This window comes from Lupinus angustifolius, chromosome LG10 (assembly GCF_001865875.1).
Source record: "Lupinus angustifolius cultivar Tanjil chromosome LG10, LupAngTanjil_v1.0, whole genome shotgun sequence".
NCBI lineage: Eukaryota > Viridiplantae > Streptophyta > Magnoliopsida > Fabales > Fabaceae > Lupinus > Lupinus angustifolius.
The window spans coordinates 15,619,840-15,646,321 of NC_032018.1; the positions used below are offsets into that span (position 1 = coordinate 15,619,840).

The 26,482-nt window shown below is 30.6% G+C and overlaps 3 protein-coding genes across 10 annotated transcripts; 2 read left to right on the forward strand and 1 right to left on the reverse strand.

Moving 5' to 3' along the window:
- On the forward strand, positions 2,404-6,033 carry LOC109358434 (protein kinase PVPK-1-like). Of its 5 annotated transcripts, none has more exons than XM_019602643.1 (3): positions 2,404-2,610; positions 3,172-4,189; positions 4,807-6,033. In XM_019602643.1, exons 2-3 carry the CDS (start codon positions 3,225-3,227, stop codon positions 5,654-5,656), a joined length of 1,815 nt encoding a protein of 604 aa, XP_019458188.1. In that variant the 5' UTR covers positions 2,404-2,610; positions 3,172-3,224; the 3' UTR covers positions 5,657-6,033. The 5 variants fall into 5 exon arrangements, with proteins under 5 accessions (XP_019458188.1, XP_019458187.1, XP_019458190.1 ...); XM_019602642.1 differs by having other exon boundaries at positions 3,207-4,189; XM_019602645.1 differs by having other exon boundaries at positions 2,404-2,606; positions 3,203-4,189.
- Positions 8,831-18,800, reverse strand: LOC109358435 (methyl-CpG-binding domain-containing protein 9-like). 4 transcript variants are annotated; one of them, XM_019602649.1, is made up of 5 exons: positions 18,471-18,800; positions 10,681-10,816; positions 10,160-10,588; positions 9,791-10,033; positions 8,831-9,372 (listed from the first exon to the last, which is right to left on the reverse strand). In XM_019602649.1, the coding sequence occupies exons 1-5, from the start codon at positions 18,674-18,676 to the stop codon at positions 9,295-9,297; spliced, it is 1,092 nt and encodes a 363-aa protein (XP_019458194.1). In that variant the 5' UTR covers positions 18,677-18,800; the 3' UTR covers positions 8,831-9,294. The 4 variants fall into 4 exon arrangements, with proteins under 4 accessions (XP_019458194.1, XP_019458195.1, XP_019458193.1 ...); XM_019602650.1 differs by lacking the exon at positions 18,471-18,800 and adding an exon at positions 11,866-12,121; XM_019602648.1 differs by lacking the exons at positions 9,791-10,033; positions 10,160-10,588; positions 10,681-10,816 and adding exons at positions 16,420-16,662; positions 16,792-17,241; positions 17,334-17,463 and having other exon boundaries at positions 8,832-9,372; positions 18,471-18,799.
- Positions 22,359-26,003, forward strand: LOC109358735 (altered inheritance of mitochondria protein 32-like). Its single transcript, XM_019603158.1, has 5 exons — positions 22,359-22,678; positions 22,771-22,856; positions 24,015-24,320; positions 24,406-24,489; positions 25,438-26,003. The coding sequence occupies exons 1-5, from the start codon at positions 22,442-22,444 to the stop codon at positions 25,799-25,801; spliced, it is 1,077 nt and encodes a 358-aa protein (XP_019458703.1). The 5' UTR covers positions 22,359-22,441; the 3' UTR covers positions 25,802-26,003.

The following is a 26,482-nucleotide window of genomic DNA, read 5'->3' on the forward strand; positions in this document are numbered from 1 at the left end:
TATAAACACACTATAATGTTTTTTGATTCCAAAATTTGTTGGTAGTTTTCTAGCATGCCCTAGTTCATTTTTCTCATTCAAGAATATTGCTATCATCATCCAAAACATTCTCAGAAGCATCATTCACATCAAATTACTATTCTTCAATCATTATTAGTACACTATTTTCTCTATTCAACCAACCCAAAAACATTTATCTTTGAATGCCTAAATTACTATAAAAAAAAGTAAAAAAAAAGTATATTGTATTGTGCATATATTTATATCTATATTATATATAAATGGAAAATATGAAGTAATTACCATAGTGTAATTTCACTTTCCTATTTTACCCTTAATTTTTTTAATTTTTACAAAAAAAACTATATAATTATATGAAATACTCGCTCACTTTAATTTGAATATAATAAAACAAAAAGTTATAACATAATGTATCCCTAATAAAAATACAATATAACGTATACTCAATACAAAAAATATATTCTGGTTCTTAAAAATAAAATATATAAAACTTGAATATTCAACATCATAAAAGTATGAATGTGTGTTTGTAGGCACGAATTGTCTATCACCACTAATAATAATAAAGATAAAACATTGCTTACCAATTAATCTCCTTATGCCTAGGTAAGCCATGATGTAATGAATAGAAATTCAAATACCTAATATAATCTCAAATGCATAAAAAAGCTATTAGGGTATCTCATTATTCGTAATTAATCTCAAATATTTTCAATTGGGATACCTCACACTATTACATTGAAGGATTCCACAACCTCTTTTTTTTTTGTAAATCAATCTCTTCACTTTGTGAAATTGTTTAGGTTCTTTTTATAACCAATTATATATCAATTTACTTTACGGGTAAGGAATTAACTGGTTGTTTCTCTCAACATGTGTCACTCATATGTTTTCAGGATTATAAAAGAAAAGGACTACTAATCTTCTAATTATGGAGATTATTTCATTTAAAACTAGCCGTTATATATAGCCTTCTCATGAATTTTACATGGGTAAGAACAAGTCCTTAATCAATTAAATTGGTTCTAGATTTTAACAAAGTCACTGAATTTAAAATCTTTCAACGGTTACTTTAGTCATTAAAATAAAGCTATATATATATTAGTTGAGTCAAGGTTCTCTATTGATTTTTTATTGATAAAACGAATGAATACCTTTAGTAGTATCAAAAAATGATTTATGATCACAATTCTTAAAAATGTAATTATAGTTAAGGAATTTAAATAATTTCTTATAACAATTCATTTAGTAATTGAAGGATTCATAGGAAAAAATGATATTGATATACACAATTGAGTAGTGTTATATTCTCCTACTAAATCACCATGTTAATTTTTTTACCCATAAAAAGTAACATATGTAAATTGTAAATCAATCATTAATAAATAATGTAACACCATTTTGACATATGTCACTAATTTGAAGGTTTGTAGGTAGAAATGTTAGTAGAAACATATATTATTTTCTTAATTACTTAATAAATATGAGTTGGAAAGAATGATTAATATTGGAAAAGTTTCTTAAAAATGTAATGTCCTTGACTAATTCCAATATGATTATTGGCTCTTAAATGGGTTAATGATTTGGCATTGACCATGCTCAATCAAATTGTCTCCTTAGTCAATATCAAAATGACCAATAATACATTTCTCAATAATTCCTATGCCAGCAATAACACACCTCACTCTTCTTCTTTTGCACAAAAAAAAGATAAATCAACCGCCATTGGTTTAAGTGGTATATGCTTGATTTCCCTTAAGTAATGTCTCAGATTTGAGTCTTGTAGATGGAAAAAATATTTGCTGGAAAAGTTAGCCCCATATACCTGTGAAAGTTCCCAGCTCAGATAAGATTGTCTCTAATGCGATGATATATGTGGGAAAAACAGATAAAAGCATGTGCTTTAAAACAATAATAACAAGAAGCTAGGCCAACAATATTATTAATAATATGCTGTCATTTTCTATGTCAGGGAACATAACCATAAAGATAAGGAACTAGATGGTGCATCATTCATGAACCATCATTTCTAGCAATTCTTTGTTTTTTTTTTTTTTTTTTTGCTTTAATTATAAAGATGAAAGTGTTATTTCATTGTAATATAAAAACAGAAATTGATATTTTAATATTATTTTTTTATGTTTGATTGGTTTAGAACAAAAAAATAGAAAAATTATGGGACAATTGATCCTTGTCGGATAAGACTATATTGAGAATATTTGAACTAGTATCTCATATTACATAGTAGCTTTACTATTCTTCTACAATTATGAAATAACTGATTGCATTTTTTGTCTCTCTTTTATTATAGCTTTGCTTCAGAACATGCCTTCATTTTCTGCAATTCCTACACCACACAAAAACTATTAATATTAATAATAATAATAATAATAATAACAACATTGTTAAGGTTTTTATATTTGTTTAGTTCTTTCTTTTCGGATCGGATCTGAAATTCTTCAAAGTTACACATCAAAGTTGCTTCACTTTTCTTCTTGGAACTTGCTTCACTTCATTACAACTTGTAGCAATAGTCATGGAAGAAGTGTTTTTGCACTAAGCAATTGCATTGTCCTGTGATCAAGTTAAGTATGTGTTCTTTCTCTTCCTTGTTATATACCCTTTTCATTTTTAATCACTCTCCATGTAGTAGAATCAAAGAAAAAGGTGAAGATGGCTTCTAAACAATATAAAAAATGTAACTTTAATTTAGGGTGTTGTTTTAAGTTAATGCATTTTTTGGCATAAAAAATAGTGCATGGTGTTTCATTTTGTCAAGTTATGAATTTTTGGAACTGGGTTTTGTGGAAAAGTTGTGAAAGATTCAAACTTTGTTATCTGTGAAAGCCTTTGTGAATTTATTGATGTTTTTCTTTTTCAGTGATATCTTTTGGGTTAACAGGTTTTTTTTTTTTTTTTTGCTTTGTCTGAATTTGATGTTTATTGTTTGGGTTCAGTCTAATATTGGATTCTGTTGAATTGTATGATTTTCTGTTGATTGAATCTTCAAAGGGTCTCTTTAGATTTTTCTGATGTTTTTCTTTATTTTGGGTGTTTGAATTTCTTTCATTTTGGGTCATTTCAATGTTTCTATTTGAACCAGACTAATTGTGCTTGTTCTTTTCATTATTTTCAAACTCAATTTTGTAGAACAAAATAGTAACTTGTTGAGTTTAATTTTTCAGATTGTTAAGAAATTCTTGATGGAGTCACTAGTTGATAGAGTTGAGTCTATATCAGAGGTTCCGAATTCAGTTTCCGGGGTAGATCACTATCCTCCTTCCACATCTGGGATGAAGCCTATCATCTACAATCAAAGCAGCTATGTAGTTAATGGCACATCTGACTCTGTGAGCCTCAATAAAACTGTTCAAAGTTGTTTACGGCAGAACATCTCCGCAATGGAAACAAAACTGCGCATCGATCAACCGTTTGAAGATTCCAACAATTGTGAAGTAGAGTCTGATGATGGCATATTAGGTTCATCAAAAGGAGTCGTTGGTCGGGAAAAAAGTCGCTATCAGTCAGAAATTACTTCTAGTCCAAGTCCTCCGAATAGTTTCTGTTCTGCCACTGTCTATTCAGAAGCCAAACAAAGTTTCACCAATACTGTAGCCAGTGAATGTGTTAGTAGTGTCGATAAGTCAGTTGAAAGCGGAGAAGTTACGAATTCATGTTACTTCAATGAGAGCAGGAAGAGCAGCATTTGTCGAGGGAGTACCGGAAGTGATGTAAGTGATGAGAGCAGCACAAGTAGTTTGAGCAATGCTATGTATAAACCTCATAAGGCAAATGATATAAGATGGGAAGCGATTCAAGCCATCCGAGTTCGTGACGGGATGTTGGAAATGAGACATTTCAGGTTGTTGAAGAAATTGGGATGTGGAGACATAGGAAGTGTATATCTAGCAGAGTTGAATGGCACAAGGACTTGTTTCGCGATGAAAGTAATGAACAAAACTGAGCTTGCTAGTCGCAAGAAGCTCGTGAGAGCTCAAACCGAGAGAGAGATATTGCAATCTCTAGATCATCCGTTTCTTCCGACATTATATACATACTTTGAGACAGACACATTCTCATGCTTGGTCATGGAGGTTTGCCCTGGTGGGGACTTGCATGCACTCAGGCAAAGACAACCTGGGAAGCATTTTTCTGAACATGCTGCAAGGTTAGCAATTCCTTTTTCTTATATTAATTATATTTACATATACTTGAACACTATGAAGCACCGATACCGATACGATACGTATCCGATACGTCGATACGCATTTTCTTGAAAATGCAGGATACAATACATTTGGACTAAGGTTAACCTGATATTTCTATATTCCTTGGATTTGTGGAGTCAATAGTTTACATGGAACAAACTTTGAAATTGTATTGGTGTATGAAAACTATCTCTTAATGTGAGAATATGCAAACCATAGTATATTAGTGATTAGTGGTCTTTACAAATCATTAATTTTTCGTCACTTTTGTCGTCATTTCTTGTTAATGTTATATGATTTGGTTCTCTTGCATACACAATTCTTTTTAATTGCTTTTTAGTCACTAACAGGAGTATGTATCTATTGGTTGTCATAAATAACTTTCAGGTCTTAATTAACTGCTAAGAAGAATCCAATATCAATTCATTTGGCTTCTATAATAGCTTCCGAAATCGTATCTAATAGATATAGACAAAGATAAAAATGCATTCTTTATTGAATGTATTGGAAAGGATGGAAGATAATACAATACAACTAAACTAATTATGTTGTGATTTCATTAATCTGCATTATGCAGGTTTTATGTGGCTGAAGTTCTCCTTGCTTTGGAGTACTTGCACATGCTTGGGATCATCTACAGAGACCTTAAACCCGAGAATGTGTTGGTGAGAGAAGATGGTCATATAATGCTGTCCGATTTCGATCTCTCTCTAAGGTGTGTTGTTAGTCCAACTCTGGTAAAGTCATCACATGCTTTCATGGAGACAAAGAACTCAGGAGCATACTGCACTCAGCCTGCTTGCATTAAACCGACTTGTGTAATCCAGCCGGACTGCATCCAACCTTCATGTTTCACGCCGCGATTTCTATCAAGCAAATCCAAGAAGAAAGAAAAAAAGTCGAAACCAAAGAATGATATGCATAATCAAGTGATTCCACTCCCTGAGCTTCTTGCCGAGCCTACAAACGCGCGATCGATGTCCTTCGTAGGCACACACGAGTACTTGGCACCTGAGATAATCAAAGGTGAAGGGCACGGCAGTGCTGTAGATTGGTGGACATTTGGTATATTCTTATACGAGCTTTTATTTGGTCGAACGCCTTTCAAAGGTTCAGCGAATAGAGCGACTCTATTTAACGTAGTCGGCCAGCCCTTGAGATTTCCAGAATCTCCTACAGTAAGTTATGCTGCAAGGGACTTGATCAGAGGTTTACTTGTGAAAGAGCCTCAGCATCGTCTCGCCTATAGACGCGGCGCTACAGAGATTAAACAACATCCATTCTTTCAAAATGTTAACTGGGCGCTTATCCGTTGCGCGAATCCTCCAGAGATTCCGAAACAAGAAATGAAAGCAGCAGCATTCATAGCTGAAAAGGTTCCTGCTGTGAACCCTTCTGGTAATTATTTAGATATTGATTTCTTTTGATTCTCATGTATGTTTTCTCCTTTGAACTAGTAGTTCCTTCTTTCAAAATCTTAATGATGATCCTGCACGTATTTCGAGTGTAACTTACCGGAGGTTTTTTTAAAACCTCGCGAATCGACTTGGGTTATGGATGTGGTTTTGGCTGTATCGACCGTATCTTTTGGTGTAACTGGTTATTCCTTACCTTGGAACCGACCAAATTGGGTATTCGGCAGTAAAAATTGTTTCCTCTAAGTTCTTTTCATTGTATAAAAAGGATGCAATGCAACTATCTTAATTACATTGATCAACTATTGTAATTGTTCAACATAAACTGATGTAAGAAACACCAAAATGTATTAAATTTTAGAGACAAAGTTTATTGTCTCATTTACTCATATTTCTTTAATAATTGAGACAAGACAATAAGGCACTTTAATAATGTTTTAGACATTATCTTTTTCTTTATTTGTGTATGTTGTTTGAGTATTCCATTGTGATATGATTTAGTTTGTCTTACATAAAATTCATCCCATAAAAAAAATGTGTTGAAGAGTGTTGAAAAATAGTGATAAATTATGTTATGGAATATGGATTTTTTTCTCCTTGGGTTTTGCAAATTGCAATTGCTCATTTCTCCTTACATATGCTTATTTATATAATTATATTTATGAATCATAATTTTGTAAAAATAAAATAAAATAAAAAGTATAGTTATTGATTAAGCAATTTTTAGTGCTTATAAAAAAAGTATCAATGACAAAAAAAATTCAATAGTCTAAATGATTGAGAGAAATGATTGCGTGAAAATATATGTATGTAGAGACAACATATTAAAATTATTTAATTATAAATAATAATACAAAAAATCATAAATATATTTATCTCCAAACATACATATTGTATGTGTCTTCATACAAGTTTTTTTCTGAATCATTGATGACTTTGGGTCACTCAATAAAGGAAGGACTAGGTGTTGTGTCACTTATTCATTAATGGATTTGTATAAATAGATAATGTAATATTTATGCATTATCAGTGTAAAGATTTATATGCAATTAATAAATCATTCATTATTCATTTGTATTACTTTTTAAAAATCAATAATGATTAAACATGAATGATAAATGATACATTAATAATGTATCAAACTCATATATTATCAGTGCATACATATTTTTCTTATAAACAAATGATAAATATTTTTTTAGAAGAAAGGTAATAATTCTTTTTGCATAATATTGGTGCATCAAAGTTGGGCATGTTAGCCCATAATCATCATAAATTATGCATTATGATAACTAATAATTAAGTGTTGGTTAACCATTAATTGTTATTATTATTGTGATTGATGTAATATATCAATCAGTTAAAGTGCACTGGCTTTATGGTGCTACTTCACAAAAAATAAATCAATATATGTCTGGTGTGATATGTTTATATTAAGATGTCCGATCCAATCCGATTTAAATATTATATGTGGTTTCGGCTCGGTTTAGATAAGACTTTTTATAAAATATTGAAATTGAACTTACATTCAAAACTCATAAAAATAACTAAATATTAAGCATAAAATAACAATAAAAATTAGTGTTCAATAACATTAAAACAATATTAAAATATGTGCAACAATAGTATAAGTAAACAACATCATAAAATAATATTAAATAGTAAGACAATAATATAAAAACAAAAATGGCAAGAGGAACAACAAGACATCAATAATAACAAGACAACAAACAACAAGATATCAACAACGATAATACGATATCATACAGTAAGATAACAAAAATTAATGATTATAGGAAGATTTCAATTAATGATTATATTAAAAAACATTAATGATTATATGGAAAAAAAAACTTTAATAAATACCACTAAAACATTAATGATTATCACTAAAATATTAATGATTGTTCCTCAAACAATTGAAGTATCAGTTTGTCAACTCGGTTTTCTTTTTGCATACTAATTTATATGTACTTCTATATCTATATTTATATTATATATAAAGACAAAAGATGGTATGACTGTCATCGTGATATAATTTCTATTTTCTTATTTACCCTTAACATTTTTTAATTTCTACAAAAAAAAATTGTATAATCCTAGGTAATAACCACCAATATAATAATCACTTGTCAACCTTAAATTAGACATTATAATAAATATATAAAAAATTATAACATAAAGTACATTTAATAAATTCTCTAAAATGAAATGTATAAAAATTGAATATTTAATACCATAAAATAAAAATAACATGATTTATGTATTTCAAATCTATTCTTTTGTAACCTTTCTTTAATAACTACCAAAAAAAACTATTTTCACATATTCTCTCATTCTTTTCCATCAATTCATCATTATTCTTCCACTCTCCTACACATTTTCGTACTTCTATCTTAGTCAACTAAAGAAAAAAAGATTTGACAACTACAATAGCACACAAAAAAACATCTAATAACTAGATAATAATTATTAGAGACGAGATAAGAAATTTTAGAAGATTTATATATATCATCTTAATTACCACTAACTCAATTTTATTATACTAAAAACTTCTTAAATTTTAGATCTCTATTAAGTTTCTATGTTGCATTTTTTATGTTTAAATTATTCTTCTTAAAAAATGATAACACGAAGATATACATTTTATATAAAAAAGTAAGAATACAGGTCGACGTGCATAGAGTGCCAACCGACACACTAGTATAGATAATGATCAAAAGATTTCATTTTAATGCTAATAATCATGAAAAAAATTCAAGTTATTTTTTCTAAATTTTTTTGCCATTACCATTGATATTACCCTGATATTTTACTAAAACAGAATCCCTACATTTGCTAGATATTGCTTTTAAGATAACTTTCATTTTAGGTAGATATGTCTCACAATTGGAGGACAATATAACCAATCCAATGTTTATAAGGCTTAATGCCTCACCCTGTAACCTTATGTTGTCCTACCCTATGCCTCACCCTCGTCTCATTCATGTGCACATTTGTTGTCCTACACTTAATGTCACTCTATGTATGATAACCTTATGATTGGTCATAAAATTACTTAAAAATTAAATTTTAGCTTAAATATATTTTTTCAACCAATCATAAGATCATGACACATGGGGTAACATCAAGTGTGGAACGGCAGATATGCACCCGTCTATTTCATGTTTCTTTGAATTTTTTCCATTGTCAGATTCTTAAACTACCACAACATGAATTTGTTAATTCTTTGCGACATAAATGTATTGTAATAATAGCTTAAAGTTTTATCCCATTTGGGACATTCACTTGACTGCATAATATTATTATACTAGGGGATTAGATAACAAAATAGTATGATCAAAGAATACACTGACTGAAGCTTATATGAGACCTAAACAACTAGAAGACCATTTGGCAAACCAATCTAAGATTGGTAGAACAAACACTTCTAAACAATCTCAACAAAACCTTCATCAGATCCACCAGTCAATCTAAGATCAATAGTTCGGATATGAAGATGATGATGGGCCGACATAGCTGGAGATCTCATCATCACTATCCGAATAATTAATTATTTTTCTTCCAAATACATTGCGAAAAACATTCAATGTCATCTGTAGCAGCAGCACGAGGTGATACATTGCGACATTGTTTGATATGTCAATCTTCTATTTCCTTCTTTTTTTGGGCGGCTTTTGTTGGATTTCTTCACCAGTTAAAGTAGCCAAAACTGAAAGAACTGCTTTCTGTTTTCAATCACAAAGAATGTTCAATTCAGGATTAAGCTTCATAAAACATACCACACATAATAAACCAAACGAGAACACGAACAGATTTTTTATGATCAGATGAACTATCATATTGAAATACAAAGAATAGCATCAATCTTAGTATTGGGACTTTTGTCATATACACATAGTGGGGGAAAAAAAGTGAGTTCCTGTAATAGGTGACAATAAAAGAAAACTTCCAGAACATGACTTGCAGGTTGTAATAGGTGACAATAAAAGGAAGTAAGATACATAAGTCATAGTTTTAATAATGCGATAAAATCCAAGCTCCTTCGCATAATACAACATTTAATAATGCGATAGAAGGTTGGAAACAAAAACATTCATTGATAAATATGCAAATTAGATATAGTAAGGGACAAGTAAATAGTACCTTTGTGGGTCCAGATGCATTGCCCTTGAACACATCCTTACTGATGGAATGCAACAGAATTTTCTTAGCCCATTCTGGCGGATTCTTCTCCAAAGCATTATATATACATTTTCTGATACGGGTTCCAACATTTGTTGGTAATTTTCTGACAGGTTCTAGTTCCAGTGCCCAATCAGGAATACTGCCATCACCACACAAAAGGTTTCCAGAAGAGTCCTTCGCATCTGGCACCTCCGCACGCAACTGAAAGCCAAAAGAGAAAACCTTCAGTGTTTTCAAGTGCTTAAATTACAATAGATAAATAACATGATTTTTTTACAAGTACATAGCTCTACAAGGAAACGATAGAAAAGGATTAAATTAACTTACAGCAGATTTCTCAGGACTGGAGTGACCATCCTCTTTTCTTATAATTTCAGCTTCATTAGCTTTGGGGATATTACCAACAACAGGATCACTTTTGACACTTAACCCATCAGAAGGAGGATCCTTGCAATAACTATTGATCAAGGTTCCACCCTTTTCTGAAAAACCATTGGCTACTGGAGAGTTCGGGGATTTTCTTTTTCTGGATGTTTGAGGCCCACCCGGCTCCTCATTTCTTATTTCGGATTCCACAGAATTGTGACCAGACATTTTCCCCAGATAACAAGCTACTTCATACAAAGAATAAAATGTTTTTCCATCTGGTGCACAGTAAACTGCATACACTTCAGAACTGCTCACTGATTGCCTAAGTTCCACATACCAACCGTCCTTCAGCTCATCACGCCATTCAGATATAAAATCTCTAAGACTCTGCAAAAATATATCATTTAGACTCTAGGATCCTAGTCTAAGAACAGTATTATTAGTATTACTATGAACTCCAAAAGGGAAAACAACAATACCTTCTCAAAGCTTTTAATCAATGATTGGGTGTGATTAATTGGATCCTCAAAAGCACTCACGTTGTGCAAGTTTGAATATGCAATCGAGGCACCAAATGGATTGGCACCAAAAGAATTATCGGGCACAGTTTGCTTTCTATAAACAAAAAAATGTAAACCATAATTAATACATGAAAATTAAGATACAAATAGAACCAGTAAGAAGCTTACAAGAGTACAAAGAAAAGTACTTCACAAATTCAGCAATTAGGCAACAAGCTACCAGAAGCATTTAGGTGTTAAAACAAACATTAACATATGCCAGGGTAATCGGATATAAAAAATTTGATGGCAGTAGCAATAGAAATAGACATGCATATTAATGACCATCATCAATCATCATTATTGGTGAGTCGCTGGTTGCACTGAACAGAACAGCGGTGGAAGGCTTAAAGCACTATGGTGTTCACATACTGCTCCAGTCAAGTGACATATTTCAAATTAGTTTTGAAGGCAACAATAAGAGGTAACCATGTAGTATAAGAGATAATCAATGATATCTAAATGTATGGTATAAATAAATCACTCACACAATAACAGTGTGACAATATAACAATAGAGGACCGAAGAGTAGGTAACTGATATGGTATAAATCATTTGAAAAATAACATACCTTTAAGAACTAACAACATCATGATACCATATAAATGAAACAAAAAGTGTTAGGCTTTCCATATCATAGCGAAAACTCAGTCGTATATGAATAAACTTCAATAGAATCTCCGCAATAATACCGTATTAAAAATCAATTCTAATTACATTAGAGATCTATAAACTACAAGTAGATCTACACTACGGGTTACTAGTCATGTTTTAATAGAAATTCATACACAAAACTTTGGATGGATACATCAATGTGTCTCATTTTAATTACATTTAAAGACTATAACTGATATGATAAGCATTCATTTATACAGAACAAGCTCCAATTATCAGCTGAAATTTTGAAAAAGTTGCTCAATTCAACAACAAAGCATCTACATTGAATTTAAACACTTGCAATCAAATATCAACAACATATTTTGAAGTTCAGTTAAATTTACAAAAAAAGATTAAAACTTTTCGCAATACACACACACACATTGCTGCAACAAATACCTAATTGAAAAAAAAAAACAACAAATCAAAGGCTAAAACTTCCAATACCTGAAATCGTTGGTAGGGCACAAATCAGAGACATTTAAATCGGGCGGAGGAATCTCATTGAGATCGATTCCGAGACCAGAATTGGAAGAAGAATTGGGGGTGAAATCCATGATGGAATTGAAATTGAGATTGGATTAGGGTTTGGTAACATCGCTGAAGAATGAAGAATTTAAAGGATATGAAGAAAAACGCGTGAAACTGAGAATGAAGCAAAAGAGGGAATAGAATGAAGAAAAGGAAAGTACAAATTAGATAAGAACAATTTCTATTCTATAAGGAAAATAATTATATAAATTTATATTCCACCTCAAATTTGTTCTAAAATTTTCATATTTTTTTTATCTAAGGAAAATGATTAATTTTTTATTGTTGATTTTAATTTATTCCTTAAATGGAAAATAGAAACTGTTATAATTTTTGTACTACTATTTTTATTTATATATATATTTTTTAATATTTTATAATTCTTTACCACATCATATTATCTCTGTAAAATCAGATTTATAATTATTATTACTCATAATAAAAATTATATCTTATATTTTTTAATTTTGACCAATATAATTTTAGGTGTCAAAGTATTACTTTTTATTCTTAATTTCTTTTAGGGAAAATGTATGTTGATACATTCAAAAGTGCCAATTAAAAAGATAGTATATAGAAATGTGAAACGTGTAACAAAAAGAAACCATTTTTTATTTTTCATTAATGATTAGTCTTAATGATACATCTCACAAAATTTTAGTAGATATGTGAATTTGTAAGCTAATTTTATAAAATGATATATCATTACTTATAGATTAATCTAAAAAATGAGCTTCAGATATTAGGTACTTAATAGGAATTATCTAATACGATTTATTCATGTAAATTATTGGATAGGTTCTTCCACTTAGATCTTTAACGTCATATTTTGTAAAATTAGTCTAAATAGTATCATAAAAAAATTGAATTTTAGATTACAACTCTCGTTTCTCATGATTTAAAAATACTAACAAAGAAATTTATCATCAAAAATCAAACAATAAATTATTTGTATTTAATTCTAAATTTCAGTTAATTATAAAGCTAGTTTTATTGAACAACTCTAATTTAATAAGTCACTTATATAGTTAGACAATACAATCTATAAACTCGTGACTATAAAGTATAAACTCATATTTACAAGCTAGTTTTGCCGAATTGATGGTAATATTCTACTCTTGGACCTAGGTACATGAATTACAAGTTCTATTGAAATGGTTTAAAATATATTAAAACATGAGAAATGAATAGTATTAATGCAATTTCTAGGAATCCAAAAAATATTAATTATAAAGGTCATTTACACTTTTTTTTACCAGGTGTGTATTTGCATACCATGATATAATTGTGAATAGGTATGGTGTTGGGTATAGATGGATTCGAGTTTTATTTTTAGACTCGGACCTGTCATGGATCCGTGTTGATATTTATTGGGTCTGCTAGTTGTGGGTTCTTGAGGACAGCGAATCCACAGTTACCACAAATTTAAAATTACTAAAAAAAATTTCGAGTAATTTACGTAATTGTTTGTCTTTAATCGAATAAGTTATTTAGATAATCAGCAAAGGAAAAAATATAAAACATCATTTAAAGTTTTAAACATAATTTAACTTTGTTATTAAACACAACTCATTTTACTCAAATAAACATAAAAAAACAACTTCAATATTGTGATGAAAAATTTATTTAGTAAGAACTCTTCAACCAACATAACATTATAACAAATATGAATTAACAACATAATTTTATTGTTTAACAATATAACAATCACATTTATGAATTAATATGATATTATAATTATGGATTAATAATATAACATTACAATTATAATTAACACGATATTACAATTATGTTGTTATATATAGATTTAGGAAGGAACACCGGATTCGGGTACTCACAGGTCTCAGTATCTTATTGCCTGAACCCAAACTCATCCAATAGTGGGTTTCAAAATCTAGGTCTCAATTATCTAGGAGTCCAAAAATATGAACCCAGATATAACTCATTACAGGTATTATTTGTGGTTATCTACGAGTTTGAGTACTCATTGTCATATCTAATTGTGAAAAAAAGGAAGGAGTGTTTTGACCGATTAATAATATGATGGACAAAAAAGAAATATATAAAGGAATGAAAGAAAAATGACAATAAAATAATGAGATAATGAGAGATAAGTAAAACAAGATTTAAATAGTAAATATATTTCCATAATAGAGTTTAGTGTTCAGTCTTTCACGAATCTTTGTTTATCATCTTCTTCTTTTTTATCAAAGTTTAAGTTGTGAAAGTGACTTGCTCAATAATAGGTAATGTTCTCTACCAAGATACAAAGTCGTATTCGATCGAAGCTAATATATATTCTCGTGGTATAAGACTCAAACAAACCTTTATTTGGCCATTTTGATCATCATACTATGGCAACCCAATGCAATCCTTTGAAGCCGAAGACTACTCTAATAAATTAGGATTATAATTTAGTTATTATATTTCTTGTATTTGAGTTTTCCTTTCGATATTTCCCCAATAATACTTATAAGATGCAAATGTATCTAGAAAACTCATGCAATTAAAGACACTAAGAATCAAATCACAAAACTTGATAGAATGATTAAAAGTAAAATATCCATCATTATTATCAAAGGTCAAAGCCCTATCCTATAACTACTCACCCATGATTGATTACATTCCATTAAGAACTAGAAACATTCCATAATGCTTAATTTCTTTTAAGATACACTATTATTGATACTTCCATAATTTGTTTAGTGAATAATTTGAAGATTTAATATGTATAGAGCGATAGTGTAATTATTTTTATACTGTCAGTAAATCATTCATCATTCATATGTTAACTATCATTGACTCTCAAGTAAAAAATAATACAAATTAATGATGGATAATGTGCCAACAATATAAAAACTTTACACTAACGATGCATAGATTTTAAACTCATTTGTCATTTATGCTTACCCACTCAATCTAACACCACACATATATTTGTTCATTCTTACACCACATATAGAACCTTAGTTTTGTAGGAGTACTAATATAAGTCTATATTAATTTACATGATTATTTATTTGCTGCATTTTTTGGTGGATGTGAAATCTACATGTTATTAGAAATATTCACATTACATATTGTTCTCTCATTAACAAAACCAAACATTTTATAAACTTAGCTTTCTAAACTTCAACTATTGAGTTCACATCTATATCGTATCATATCTATGTATATCAATAAGGCGTTGGTCTAGTATATAAGGTTCCATTAGATTCACATAAAGGCCAAAAGGTCAATGATTTAATTCTTGGAAGCGACACTTATTGGGAAGGGCAGTCACGCACACCAAAAAAGATTAATTCCTTACCTATAAGGTAGAGATACCTATAGTAGTACCAAAACCCATAAGGTTGATAATACCCTTAGTAGTACCCCAAAAAATGTCTGTCATGTATCATTTCGTATTAGTAGTTCTTGCATAACCTACAGGTCGGAAAGAAAACAACCTTACCACAAGGCTCACATGGAACAAGAATAGATATGGTTAAATTCATTACTCAGATTAAACCAATTGAGAAGCAATTTACCATGACAAATATTTATATTATATTAACAGGGAAAATATCATGATTTACAATGATGAAAAATGTTCAGATGCCTAAAAATTTCAAGCAGGACTATCTTGCTAAATATCATCAGCTAGCAGAACCTTTAGAATGATCTTAAGTTCAAATGAAACTTTAACTAATATAAGATTTGTTTGGTAAAACTTTAACTAAGATTGATAGAACACACTTCGCGAACATCCTGCGAAAAAGCCTCATGCGATCCACCATAAGCTCCACCAGCCGATTTTAGGTCAATAGTCCGGAAGTGAAGAGGACGGACCACCATAGTTGGAGATCCAAGAAGAGCTCCCCGTCATCATCCGAAGAATTAACTAACTTTCTCCCTAGCACATTGCGAAAAACATTTGAGGTCATCTGCAGCAGCTACACGATGCAGTACGTTGCGGCATTGTTTGATATTTCAATCTTCTATTTCCTTCTTTTATAGGGTGGCTTTTGTCGCATTACTTCATCAGATACTTTAGCCAAAACTGAAAGAACTGCTTTCTGTTTACAATCACGAAGAATGTTCAATTCAGGATTAAGCTACACAAAACATTTCCACATAAAAAAAAAACGAACGAGATCAAGAACAGATTTTTAATGCCCAGATGAACTATCATATTCAAATACAGAAAATAACATCAATCTTAGTCATGTGACTTTTGTCATATACAATAGTCGGAAGGGAAAAACATGCGTTCATGTAACAACAACAAAAAACGGAGAAGAAAACTTCAAGAACAATAAAAGGAAGTAACATGAGTCATAGTTCTCTCATTTCCACATGGAGTAAAAACTATAAAATCCAAGCTCCTTTGCATATTACAGCATTTAATAATGCGATAGAAGGTTGGAAACAACAATATTGATTAATAAATATGCAAATTAGATATAGTACAGGACAAGTAAATAGCACCTTTGTGGGCCCAGATGCATTGCCCTTGAACACTTCCTTACTGATGGAATGCAACAGAACTTTCTTAGCCCATTCTGGCGGATTCTTATCCAAAGCATTATATATACATCTTCTGATACGGGTTCCAACATTTGTTGGTAGTTTTCGGGCAGGTTCTAGTTCCATTGCCCATTCCGGAATACTGACATCACCGCCCAAAAGGTTTTCAGAAGAGTCCTTCGCATCAGAAACCTCCGCAAGCAACTGAAACCCAAAAAAGAATTCCTTCAGTGTTACTTATATTCGGGTGCTTAAATTACACAAATAAATGGAAATTTTTTACAACTATACAGATCAACAAGGAAACAATAGAAATTCATTAAATTAACTTACAGCGGATTGCTCAGGACTAGAGTGGCCATCCTCATTTCTTCTAATTTCAGCTTCATTAGTTTTTTGGATATTACCAACAACGGAAGCACATTTGACACTTGATCCATCAGAAGGAGGACTTAACCCATCAGAAAGAGGATCATTGCAATAACTATTGACCAAGGTTCTACGCTTTTCGACAAAACCATTGGCTACTGGAGTTTTTTGGGCTTTTCTTTTTCTGGATATTTGAAGCCCGCCCGACTCCTCATTTCTTATTTCGGATTCCACAGAACTGTGACCAGACATTTGCCGCAGATAACAAGCTACTTCATACAAAGAATAAAATGTTTTTCCATCGGGTGCACAGTAAACTGCATACACTTCAGAACTGCTCACTGATTGCCTAAGTTCCACATACCAACCATCCTTGAGTTCATCACGCCATTCAGATATAAAATCTCTAACACTCTGCAAAAATATCTCATTTAGACTCCGGGATCATATTCTAAGAGCTATATTATTACTATTACTATGAATTCCAGAAGGGAAATCAACAATACCTTCTCAAAGCTTTTAATCAATGCTCGGGTGTAATTAATCATATCCTCAAAAGCACTCCTGTTGTGCAAGTTTGAATATGCAATTGGGGCACCAAAGACACCAAAAGAATTATCGGCTACAGTTTGCTTTCTATAAACAAAAAAAATGTAAACATCAACTACTTATAACAACTAGGATTCAGGAAACCTTAATTAATGCATAACCAAATAAAGATACAAATGGAACCAGTGAGAAGCTTACGAAAATACAAAGAAAAGTATTTCACAAATTCAAGAATTAGGTGACAAGCTACCGAAAGCATTGAAGTGTTAAAACAAACATTAACATATGCCACTGTAATGAGATATAAATAATTTATGGTAATAGCAATAGACATGCATATTAACGACTATCATCATTATTGATGAGTAGCTGGTTACACCGAAAAGAACAGTTGTGGAATGCTGAAAGCCCTACGGAATTCACATACGGATCCAGTCAAGTGCCATATTTCAATTAAATTTTGAAGGCAACAATAAGACGTAACTAATGACATCTCAATGTACGGTATAAAAAAATCACGCACGCAATAACAGCATGCCAATATAATAATGGTATATATCACTTGAACAATAACATACCATTAAGAACTAGCAACATTCATGACGCCATAAAAACGAAGAAAAAAAGCCTTTAGGCTTTCCATATCTTAGCGAAAACTCAGCCGTGTATGAATAAAATTCAATAGAATCTCCACAATAATACCTTACAAAAATCAATTCTAATTATATTAGAGATCTATAAACAACAAGTAGATCTACACAAGGGGTTGCTAATCATGTTTTAGGAGAAAGTACACAACACCATGGATGGATACATCAATGTGTCTCATTTTAACTACATTTAAAGACTATAATTCATATGATAAGTATTTATTAATGGTATAAAACAAGCTCCAATTTTGAAAAAGTAGCTTAATTCAATAACAAAGCATCTACATTGATTCTACACACATAGAATCAAATATCAACAACATATTCTGAACTTCAGTTAAATTTGCAGAAAAGATCAAAACTTTTCACTATATACACGTTTCTGCAACTAATACGAAATTGAAATTGAAAAAAAACAAAGCAAAAGGTTAAAACTTTGCATACCTGAAATCATGGGTATGAGAGAACTCAGTGTTAACTCTATCATCCACACATTCACGACAACGCCACTGATAACCAACGAGTGAGTGGACTTGAGTGGTGCCGCACACGGCGCAGAGGCGAGTGGTGGTGGTGGCGGCGGCGGTGGGATCGGGCGAAGGGATCTGATTGAGGTCAATACGGAAGAGAGAATTGGCGGTGAAATCCATGGAAAAGTGATTGAATGAGTTAAGAAAAGTTGATTCAAGTTTGAGAATTTAAAAGGGAAGTGAAGAAAAAACGTGTATAGATTGAGATTGGAGCCGAACAAGGAAAACAACAACATAAGGAAAACACAATTTACAATAAATGTTACACTAAATGTTTAACTTTAACCCAAACAACTCGATTTTCCGAAAAATGATATATCTTCCTATAAATGTTACCCATTACAATATTGTCACATAATTTATTAATAATTAATTTGTAAAGACATTTATTTATTGGGTATAAAAATTTGTGAAATGATTTGGTAGAAGTAATATAACATTACTCATAAATATTTATACATTATTAATAACATTTATGTACATACATTTATTATTCATTTGCATGACATATATGCATGATGGATAATTGATAAAATTGTAATTACATTGTAAAATTGTACACATCTATTATATTATTTATCGTTTATTTAGATGATTTTTATGAACATGATTTTATACATTGTTACTATATTTTTCATCGTTAATATATAATTATTATTAACTTTTAAATATAACTAATACATATTAGTCGAAAATGATATATTCATTGTATGTAAATTTTTGGAATAATAATATTAGATACTAAACTCTAATAGATATATGCAATCATTCTAAAAAATAATAAATATTTGTCACATCAAATATACATATAAATTATCTGTATTATCTGTATTTATCTTTTTAATAATAATAGTTAATAGGAAAATTTTGTGATTCTTTCAATTCAATATTTGTTTAAATTATATTCAATTATCTTTGATAAAATGTATAATAATTGAGGTGAACATTAAAAGTCTCATATAATAGCAAAAAACATTAAAGTTAAATAAAAATAAAACCTATTTTTTGTTTAGCATAATTTTTTTTGTTGAGATACACTACTTTATACATAACACTTTCCATTTCTCATCATTTGAAAGATACACTTTTTGTTGTCATCCTTTTCATTTTATACTCCAAAACAATTTAAAAACTCAAAATATCATTTACTAATTTCTCTCAATTTTTATTCTCCCCAAAAGGCCCAAACCCTCACACAACATATTTTCTCAACCTCATACTTTCCTAGGCCCAAAGCTCATTCATAACTTCATAATTTCTCAACCACATATACTATTCTCATTTATTTTCTTTATCAAACAATATAACATGGTACCTCAAATCCAACCACCATCTCAATTAAAGATGAAAAATCGGGTCTATTTTGCCCGTACCTATATAATACCCTCAAAATTTAAGTAGGCGTGAACATGCCAGCAAATATTTAATGGACAAAATCATATATCTTGTCCGTTTTAAAATGGGCATGCGGGCGACCCATGACTATTTTATCATTTATACTAACTAGTATGTACAGGCACTTCGTGCCTGTCAGTCAATATTGTATGATACTATATATTTTAATTTTTATATATTTAATTTTTTGTAATTAGAATATATTTGTTGTATTCGATGTACTTTATATTATAATTTTTATGTGTTTATGATAATATTTAGTTTAATGTGAGAAATTCAGTTAATTAATGTGTTGGTGGTGGTTAATTAAGATTTTATGTTTTTTTGTAAAAATTAAATAATGTGAAGGGCAAAATAGGAAATAAAATTACACCATGGTGGAGGTTACACCATGTTTTGACTTTATATATAGTATAGATAAATAGACCAATAAGTAATTAGAGTTATATACACCAGAAACAATTTGAATTTGGAAAGGAAAATACATATTTCAATAATGTGTGGCAATATGAAAAGGAAAAAATAAATGAATTTGAGTGAAAATTAAATTAGGGGAAAAATTAAATCAGAGAAAGAGAGTTGAAGAGGGAGAAAGGTTGAATTTGAGGGGAAATTAATGATTTAGAATCTACCTTTTATTTGTTTGTGGTATGTGTTTGAAACTAGCATATACTATAAATTATTATATGTTATTGTTACATATGTTACTAATTGTTATATATGTTATTAATTATGAAGTGTATTGTTATATATGTTATTATCATATATATATATATATATATATCATTAATTGTTATATATAGTTATGATTTGTTATATATATATTACTAATTGTGAATTATATTGGTATATATGTTACTAATTATAATATACTTTTCAAATTGTGGATTAAAAGAATTATAGTGTTTCCTCTTATTTACACACAATGCCTCATAGAATATATTTTAAACTTTAAATTGATGTAGGATTAAAAAAACAGGAAAATAGCTAAACCAAATCATTCGCAATCGATTTGGTTCGATTTCTACAATAAAATTTATAGTTAATTGAAATGAACCAATACATGTCTTTATGTTATTACCAAAAGTTGAATCAAATATTTACATCCTTAATTCTCATGCCTTAAATAATTTATTAATAATTAGTTTGCAAAGACATATACTTTAATGGTGTAAGAGGATTTGTAGAATAATTTCTTATGAGAATATAATATTACTCATAAATAAATATAATATTTATATATGGTAGATGATGGATAATAATGTAATAACATTATAAAATATATACACATTCGTTACATCATTTACAATCATTTGGATGACTTATATGAATAAGATTTTGTACATTGTCACTCTATAGTTCATCGTTCATATATAATTATTATTGGCTTTTAAATATAAGCAATACATATGAACGGTAAATGATATACTAACTTTATATAAAATGATGTATCAAATCAAATGAGAAGACAAATTCAATCATTTAGATTCTACATTCCTTTCTTAATTATGTATTTAATTAAGTTTAACTTTTATAACAAAAATATAATAAATAACAATAACTTTTACAACATAATTAAAAGATAACATAATTGTTTACACTTGGACAATGAAAGTGCTCATAATCAAGATACACATGAGGATGATATTGATACTTCCACATATAGATTTCTCTCTAATTTGAGTCTATATTACATTACCATAAACTAATATAATATCATTCTTTACGGTGTCCAAAAAAATTTATATTAAAATAAGATATAATTATATTTGTTAAGAAATAAAAGTGTAATACAAATGAGTTCTATAATATAATATAAGTAAATTTGACATCATATTTTATCTGAAACATAAGACATTAATTTATGAGTTGATAAAATAGACATAACAATTACATTAAAAATAATTATACACTAATATCAAAATGTATGTATTTATTTAAAAATAAATTAAAATTTAAACAATTATTTATTAATATTACATGAGCTAACCCATCATAGTACTTTGACCCAAACTCTATATACCCAAACTCAAACACATCCAGGTAGGTCATAGATCTAAATACGACCATGACATGAAAATTTATCCGATATAATTGAATTAACCGGAGAATATAATATCTATATATTGTTAGTATAAAGATTTATACACAATTATTATATTATATACTATTTATGTACTAATCTTTTTTTTTTGTTTTTGGTTTTCCACATGTATCTTCGCATTTTTTCCATCCACAAGACTCGAACCCGGATTCTTAAAACAATTAAATATGAACATTTTTTCCACATAACACATGTAGACGTTTGTTCACTCTTTCTTTCTTGAATATACAATAACAATTAAATATGAACATGCCATAGTCTGCCACAAAAATAAGAGAACTGATACACCACGCCATATGCGCATTGCGCACTTTCTTTCTTATCTATAAATATCAACTCTCTCATCCTCCATAACCGTTTCTTCTCCAAACCCTATCACTCCCGTCATGGCCTCCGATAACCTCTCCTCCTCCACTCTCCACGACGCCGTCAACGGCTTCACTCGACCGGAGATGTACACCGAGAATCTCGCCTCCACCGTCGACGCCTACGACCGCCACGTATTCATCTCCTACAAGAATCATCAATCCTGGCCACCGCGCGTTGAAGCCTCCGATGAAGATCCTCTTATCAAGCTCGTCGCTGCTACTTTCAAAGCTCGCAAGAACGATATCGCGGTTAAGGTAATCGTTCGTGAATTTAACGGTGTTTTTTGAATAGGTTTATGAGATGTCATTTGGTTTGTGGTGGAGTTATTGATTGTTGACTTTTGCAGACGAAGATTACTGTGTGCGAGGCGCGTGAGGAAGCTGACTTATCCGACGGCGACGTTTTGATTTTCCCTGATATGATCAAATATAGGTAAACTATGAAAAACACCACTGGATTTGTTTTTCCTTTCTTTTCTTTTTTGGATATCGGAGGTTCTGTTTGTGCTGGCTTTTGTGTTTGTCAAAAGTGATTTTCTAGGGTTTTTATTTATTATTTATTGAATCGAAGTAATACTTTGATTTTTATATGGTAATAAATATAGTGTGCCGTTTTTTCTGGTAATGATATAGTGCGCGGTTTGTCGCCATTTAAGACTGGTATGCGGTAATAACCGAGTTTTGATTTAGTTGAAGTTTCATGGACATTTAAACTTCTCTTTAGTACGTGTAAGTAGTATATAGTATGTAGGGGTATACTTAGTTGATATATTTGGCATGCTGTTTGTACTTATTTTATTACTATTAACTATTAATTAATAATATATTTTGAATATATTATTTTAATTTTCTTTAATCTAATTCCATATTTGATTTGTGTATTTAATATGATTTAATAATTTGGTTATGTTTTACTTAAGTGGATAAATTTGATTAGTGAAGAACTTAATAAATGTGTCAATTTAAAATAAGCCATGATCTTGGTTTGATCAGTAGGGTTTCCATAGCTCCATGCACAGCCGTTTCTGCTGTTGCTTAGGTTTGAATAAATTCTTGCTTCATCATGGGAGAAACACCCCAGGATAAAAGTGGATTTTTATATTGGTAGCTTTGTGAATTGTAAATAAAATCTGTATCGATTTCTTGATTTTGTGGCTGACTTTAATTTAGTTTAAGTTTAACTGTAATTGAAGCTTGTTAGAGTCCAGTTATCCAACTGAGTACTCTACATGCTAGGAAGATTTTAAAAGTGTATTTCTATATTAAGTAGCTCTGTGAGTACTGAATGATAAATAGAAACTGTATGGATTTCTTGATTTTGATTTAGTACAAATGACTTGATAGCATGATGAAGTGATACAATCATAGTTTGAGAGCTTCCATTTTGAAATTTTCCAAGGTCTTATTTCTGCTGGGGGAATTCTTCCTTCTTTTGTTCTTCTTTAAGTGATGCTATTTTTCTGTGTGTAGGGGGGAATTTTAAACTAAAATCTAGTTTTTGGTTGAAGCAATGTCTTCTTGTCTTGTTTTGACTATGTTCATTGGAACTGGTTGTCGGATTTTGTATTTTATTTTCTTCTTTGATTGAAAGGGGTCTGGAGGAATCAAATGTAGAAAGCTTTATTGAAGATGTTTTGGTGAAGGGTATACCATGGGCTGCTGGAGTGCCAGAGGTGTTGACTGGTTCACATGTTTATGTATGTGCCCATGGAAGTCGTGATGTGAGATGTGGTGTTTGTGGGCCAGAACTCATCAAGAAGCTTAATGAGGAAATTGAGCTCCGAGACTTAAAGAATCAGATATCTGTCACTGCCTGTTCTCATGTTGGTGGGCATAAGTATGCTGGGAATGTAATTGTATACAGCCCAGGACCAGATGGAAAAATTATGGGTCATTGGTAATCTCTCAGACTTGAGCTGTTGCATCCTCTAATTTTGAAGGATTTCTGTAGTTTAACTACAGTACTTATTAATTAATTATAGGTATGGCTATGTTACTCCTAATGATGTTCCTGAATTGTTGGACCAACATATTGCAAAGGGAGAGGTCATACAGAAGCTTTGGAGGTTAGTACTTTTGCCGTTCTGTGTTTATATATTTTAATGAAATGTTTCCTTGAAGGATATAGTGTTTGTAAAGACCAAAAGAAACATTTATAATGGGGCTTGTTAGATCCTGAAAGTATTCTTCTGTTGGTTACTAAACTTTGGAGTAGATTATTCAAAAGGGTCGATGTTTGTTTCCACACACTTTATTTCAGTAGTGTTTATGCAGTTGGAGATTATTATCATCACCCTTATTATACTTTTAACTCTTAAATTATAATTTTTTTGCTCAGTGCCCTTATTTGGAATCTGCTGCAGCATTGTTTTTTTGTGGTTTGTATAATGTAATAGGGTGGTAGCCCTACCCTATATATGTTACATGTATCCATCAATGTGGGTTGTATTTGTGTCTAAAGTCCTGTGTAGGCAAATGCTTGACACTTCTGGAACTGAAAAATAAAATAAAATTCAGAAGCATTATTTTGTTGAAGACTTGAATTTGAATTGTTTACTGATTAGTATTCTACACGCTTGTAGCTTTAGTTATTTTAATCGCGATCCCATGAAATAAAGATATATCAATGCTTCACTTTCATAGTTCATTATTTTTTATTATATAGCAGGTCTGTAGCTTCATTAGTAATATCAACAGCTGAATTACATTTTAGTCCAACTAATAAATAAGCCTACAGAGACTAAATCAGAATTGATATCTACCACAAGCCTCAACTCTCATGGTTCTGTTTCCTTTTTATGGTTATGTTCTGCCTAATGGAATTGCATGTGCGCTTCTTCACCCGGGTTTACCATTTATAATAACCAAAGGAGTAAATTATTTGGTTCTGTTCTTTTATTAAGTAGTATATAATCTTCCATACGATTTAGTTGCTTCTTTATGTTATTCATCCCATCTTAGGCACCTTTCATAAAATGGAAGAGTATTGATTATGCCTTGTGAAATTATTGCAGGGGCCAAATGGGACCATCTGTGGAGAAAGTTAAGGGGACAGATGACAAAAAAGAAGTTAATGGAGATGTTACTAGCAATGGGAAGAAGGACCATGTCGAAAGTGACAATCTGAGTAACAACGAAAACGTGGCCGATTCTGGTTGTTGCCAGGGTGTTAATGGAGGGATATCTTGTTGCAGAGTTGCAAGTTTTGAGCAAAACAATGGGAACGGAGAAACCTTGGAAGCACAAAAAAAGCAAGGGGGTAAAAAAGCTTGGAATTGGCCGGCATTGAAGGAGGGTGATGTTCTTACAGCTGTTGGTGTGGTTAGTGCTGTGGCAGCTGTTGTTGTGGCTTACAAACTTTATAGAAGGTCAAGCTGAATTGCACCTTAAAAGTAAGTTATAGTTTGCATAGGGATGATTTATAACCCTTATTTCAATTTTTAATATTATTGGGGGTGAAAGTGCAATATCAGGAAATAATTACTGAAAACATATCTCTACATAAGTGATGGGTATAGCTAAAGACATAGTGATGAAAACTTGAATGTTGTTTTGATGTTAAGCCACGGTTAGATTGTTAAAGCTGCTGCTGCTGCTGCTGCTGGATGTTTCATTTTGCAGTGCTTGTTGCTTTTCTTTATGATTTGTTATTAAAAATGAGTGATGATATTTTTATAACGTTTTCTTATTCTGCGACCTTTACACTCATACCAAGTGTAGGGGAAACTTCTTTTTATAAAAATTTCTTTTATAGTTTTGTACAGTAAAGCTTCACTAAAAAGGAAATAACATGACAAACTCTTGGGCTCTATGTTCTTGTTTAAATGAGGAATATTATATCGAGAATAATGTATCTCCTAATATATTATCACCTATATCTAGAATAATATACCTCCTGATATATTATTTTCTGCAACAATATCTTTAAAACTAAACAAAATAATACATATATTATATTTTTACTGGTTGAAGATATAAATTATCTCTTAATAATATGTTTAGGTAAAACAATAGCAAAAATCGGATACAGGTCGGACAAAGAAGTTTGTGTAGAGACGT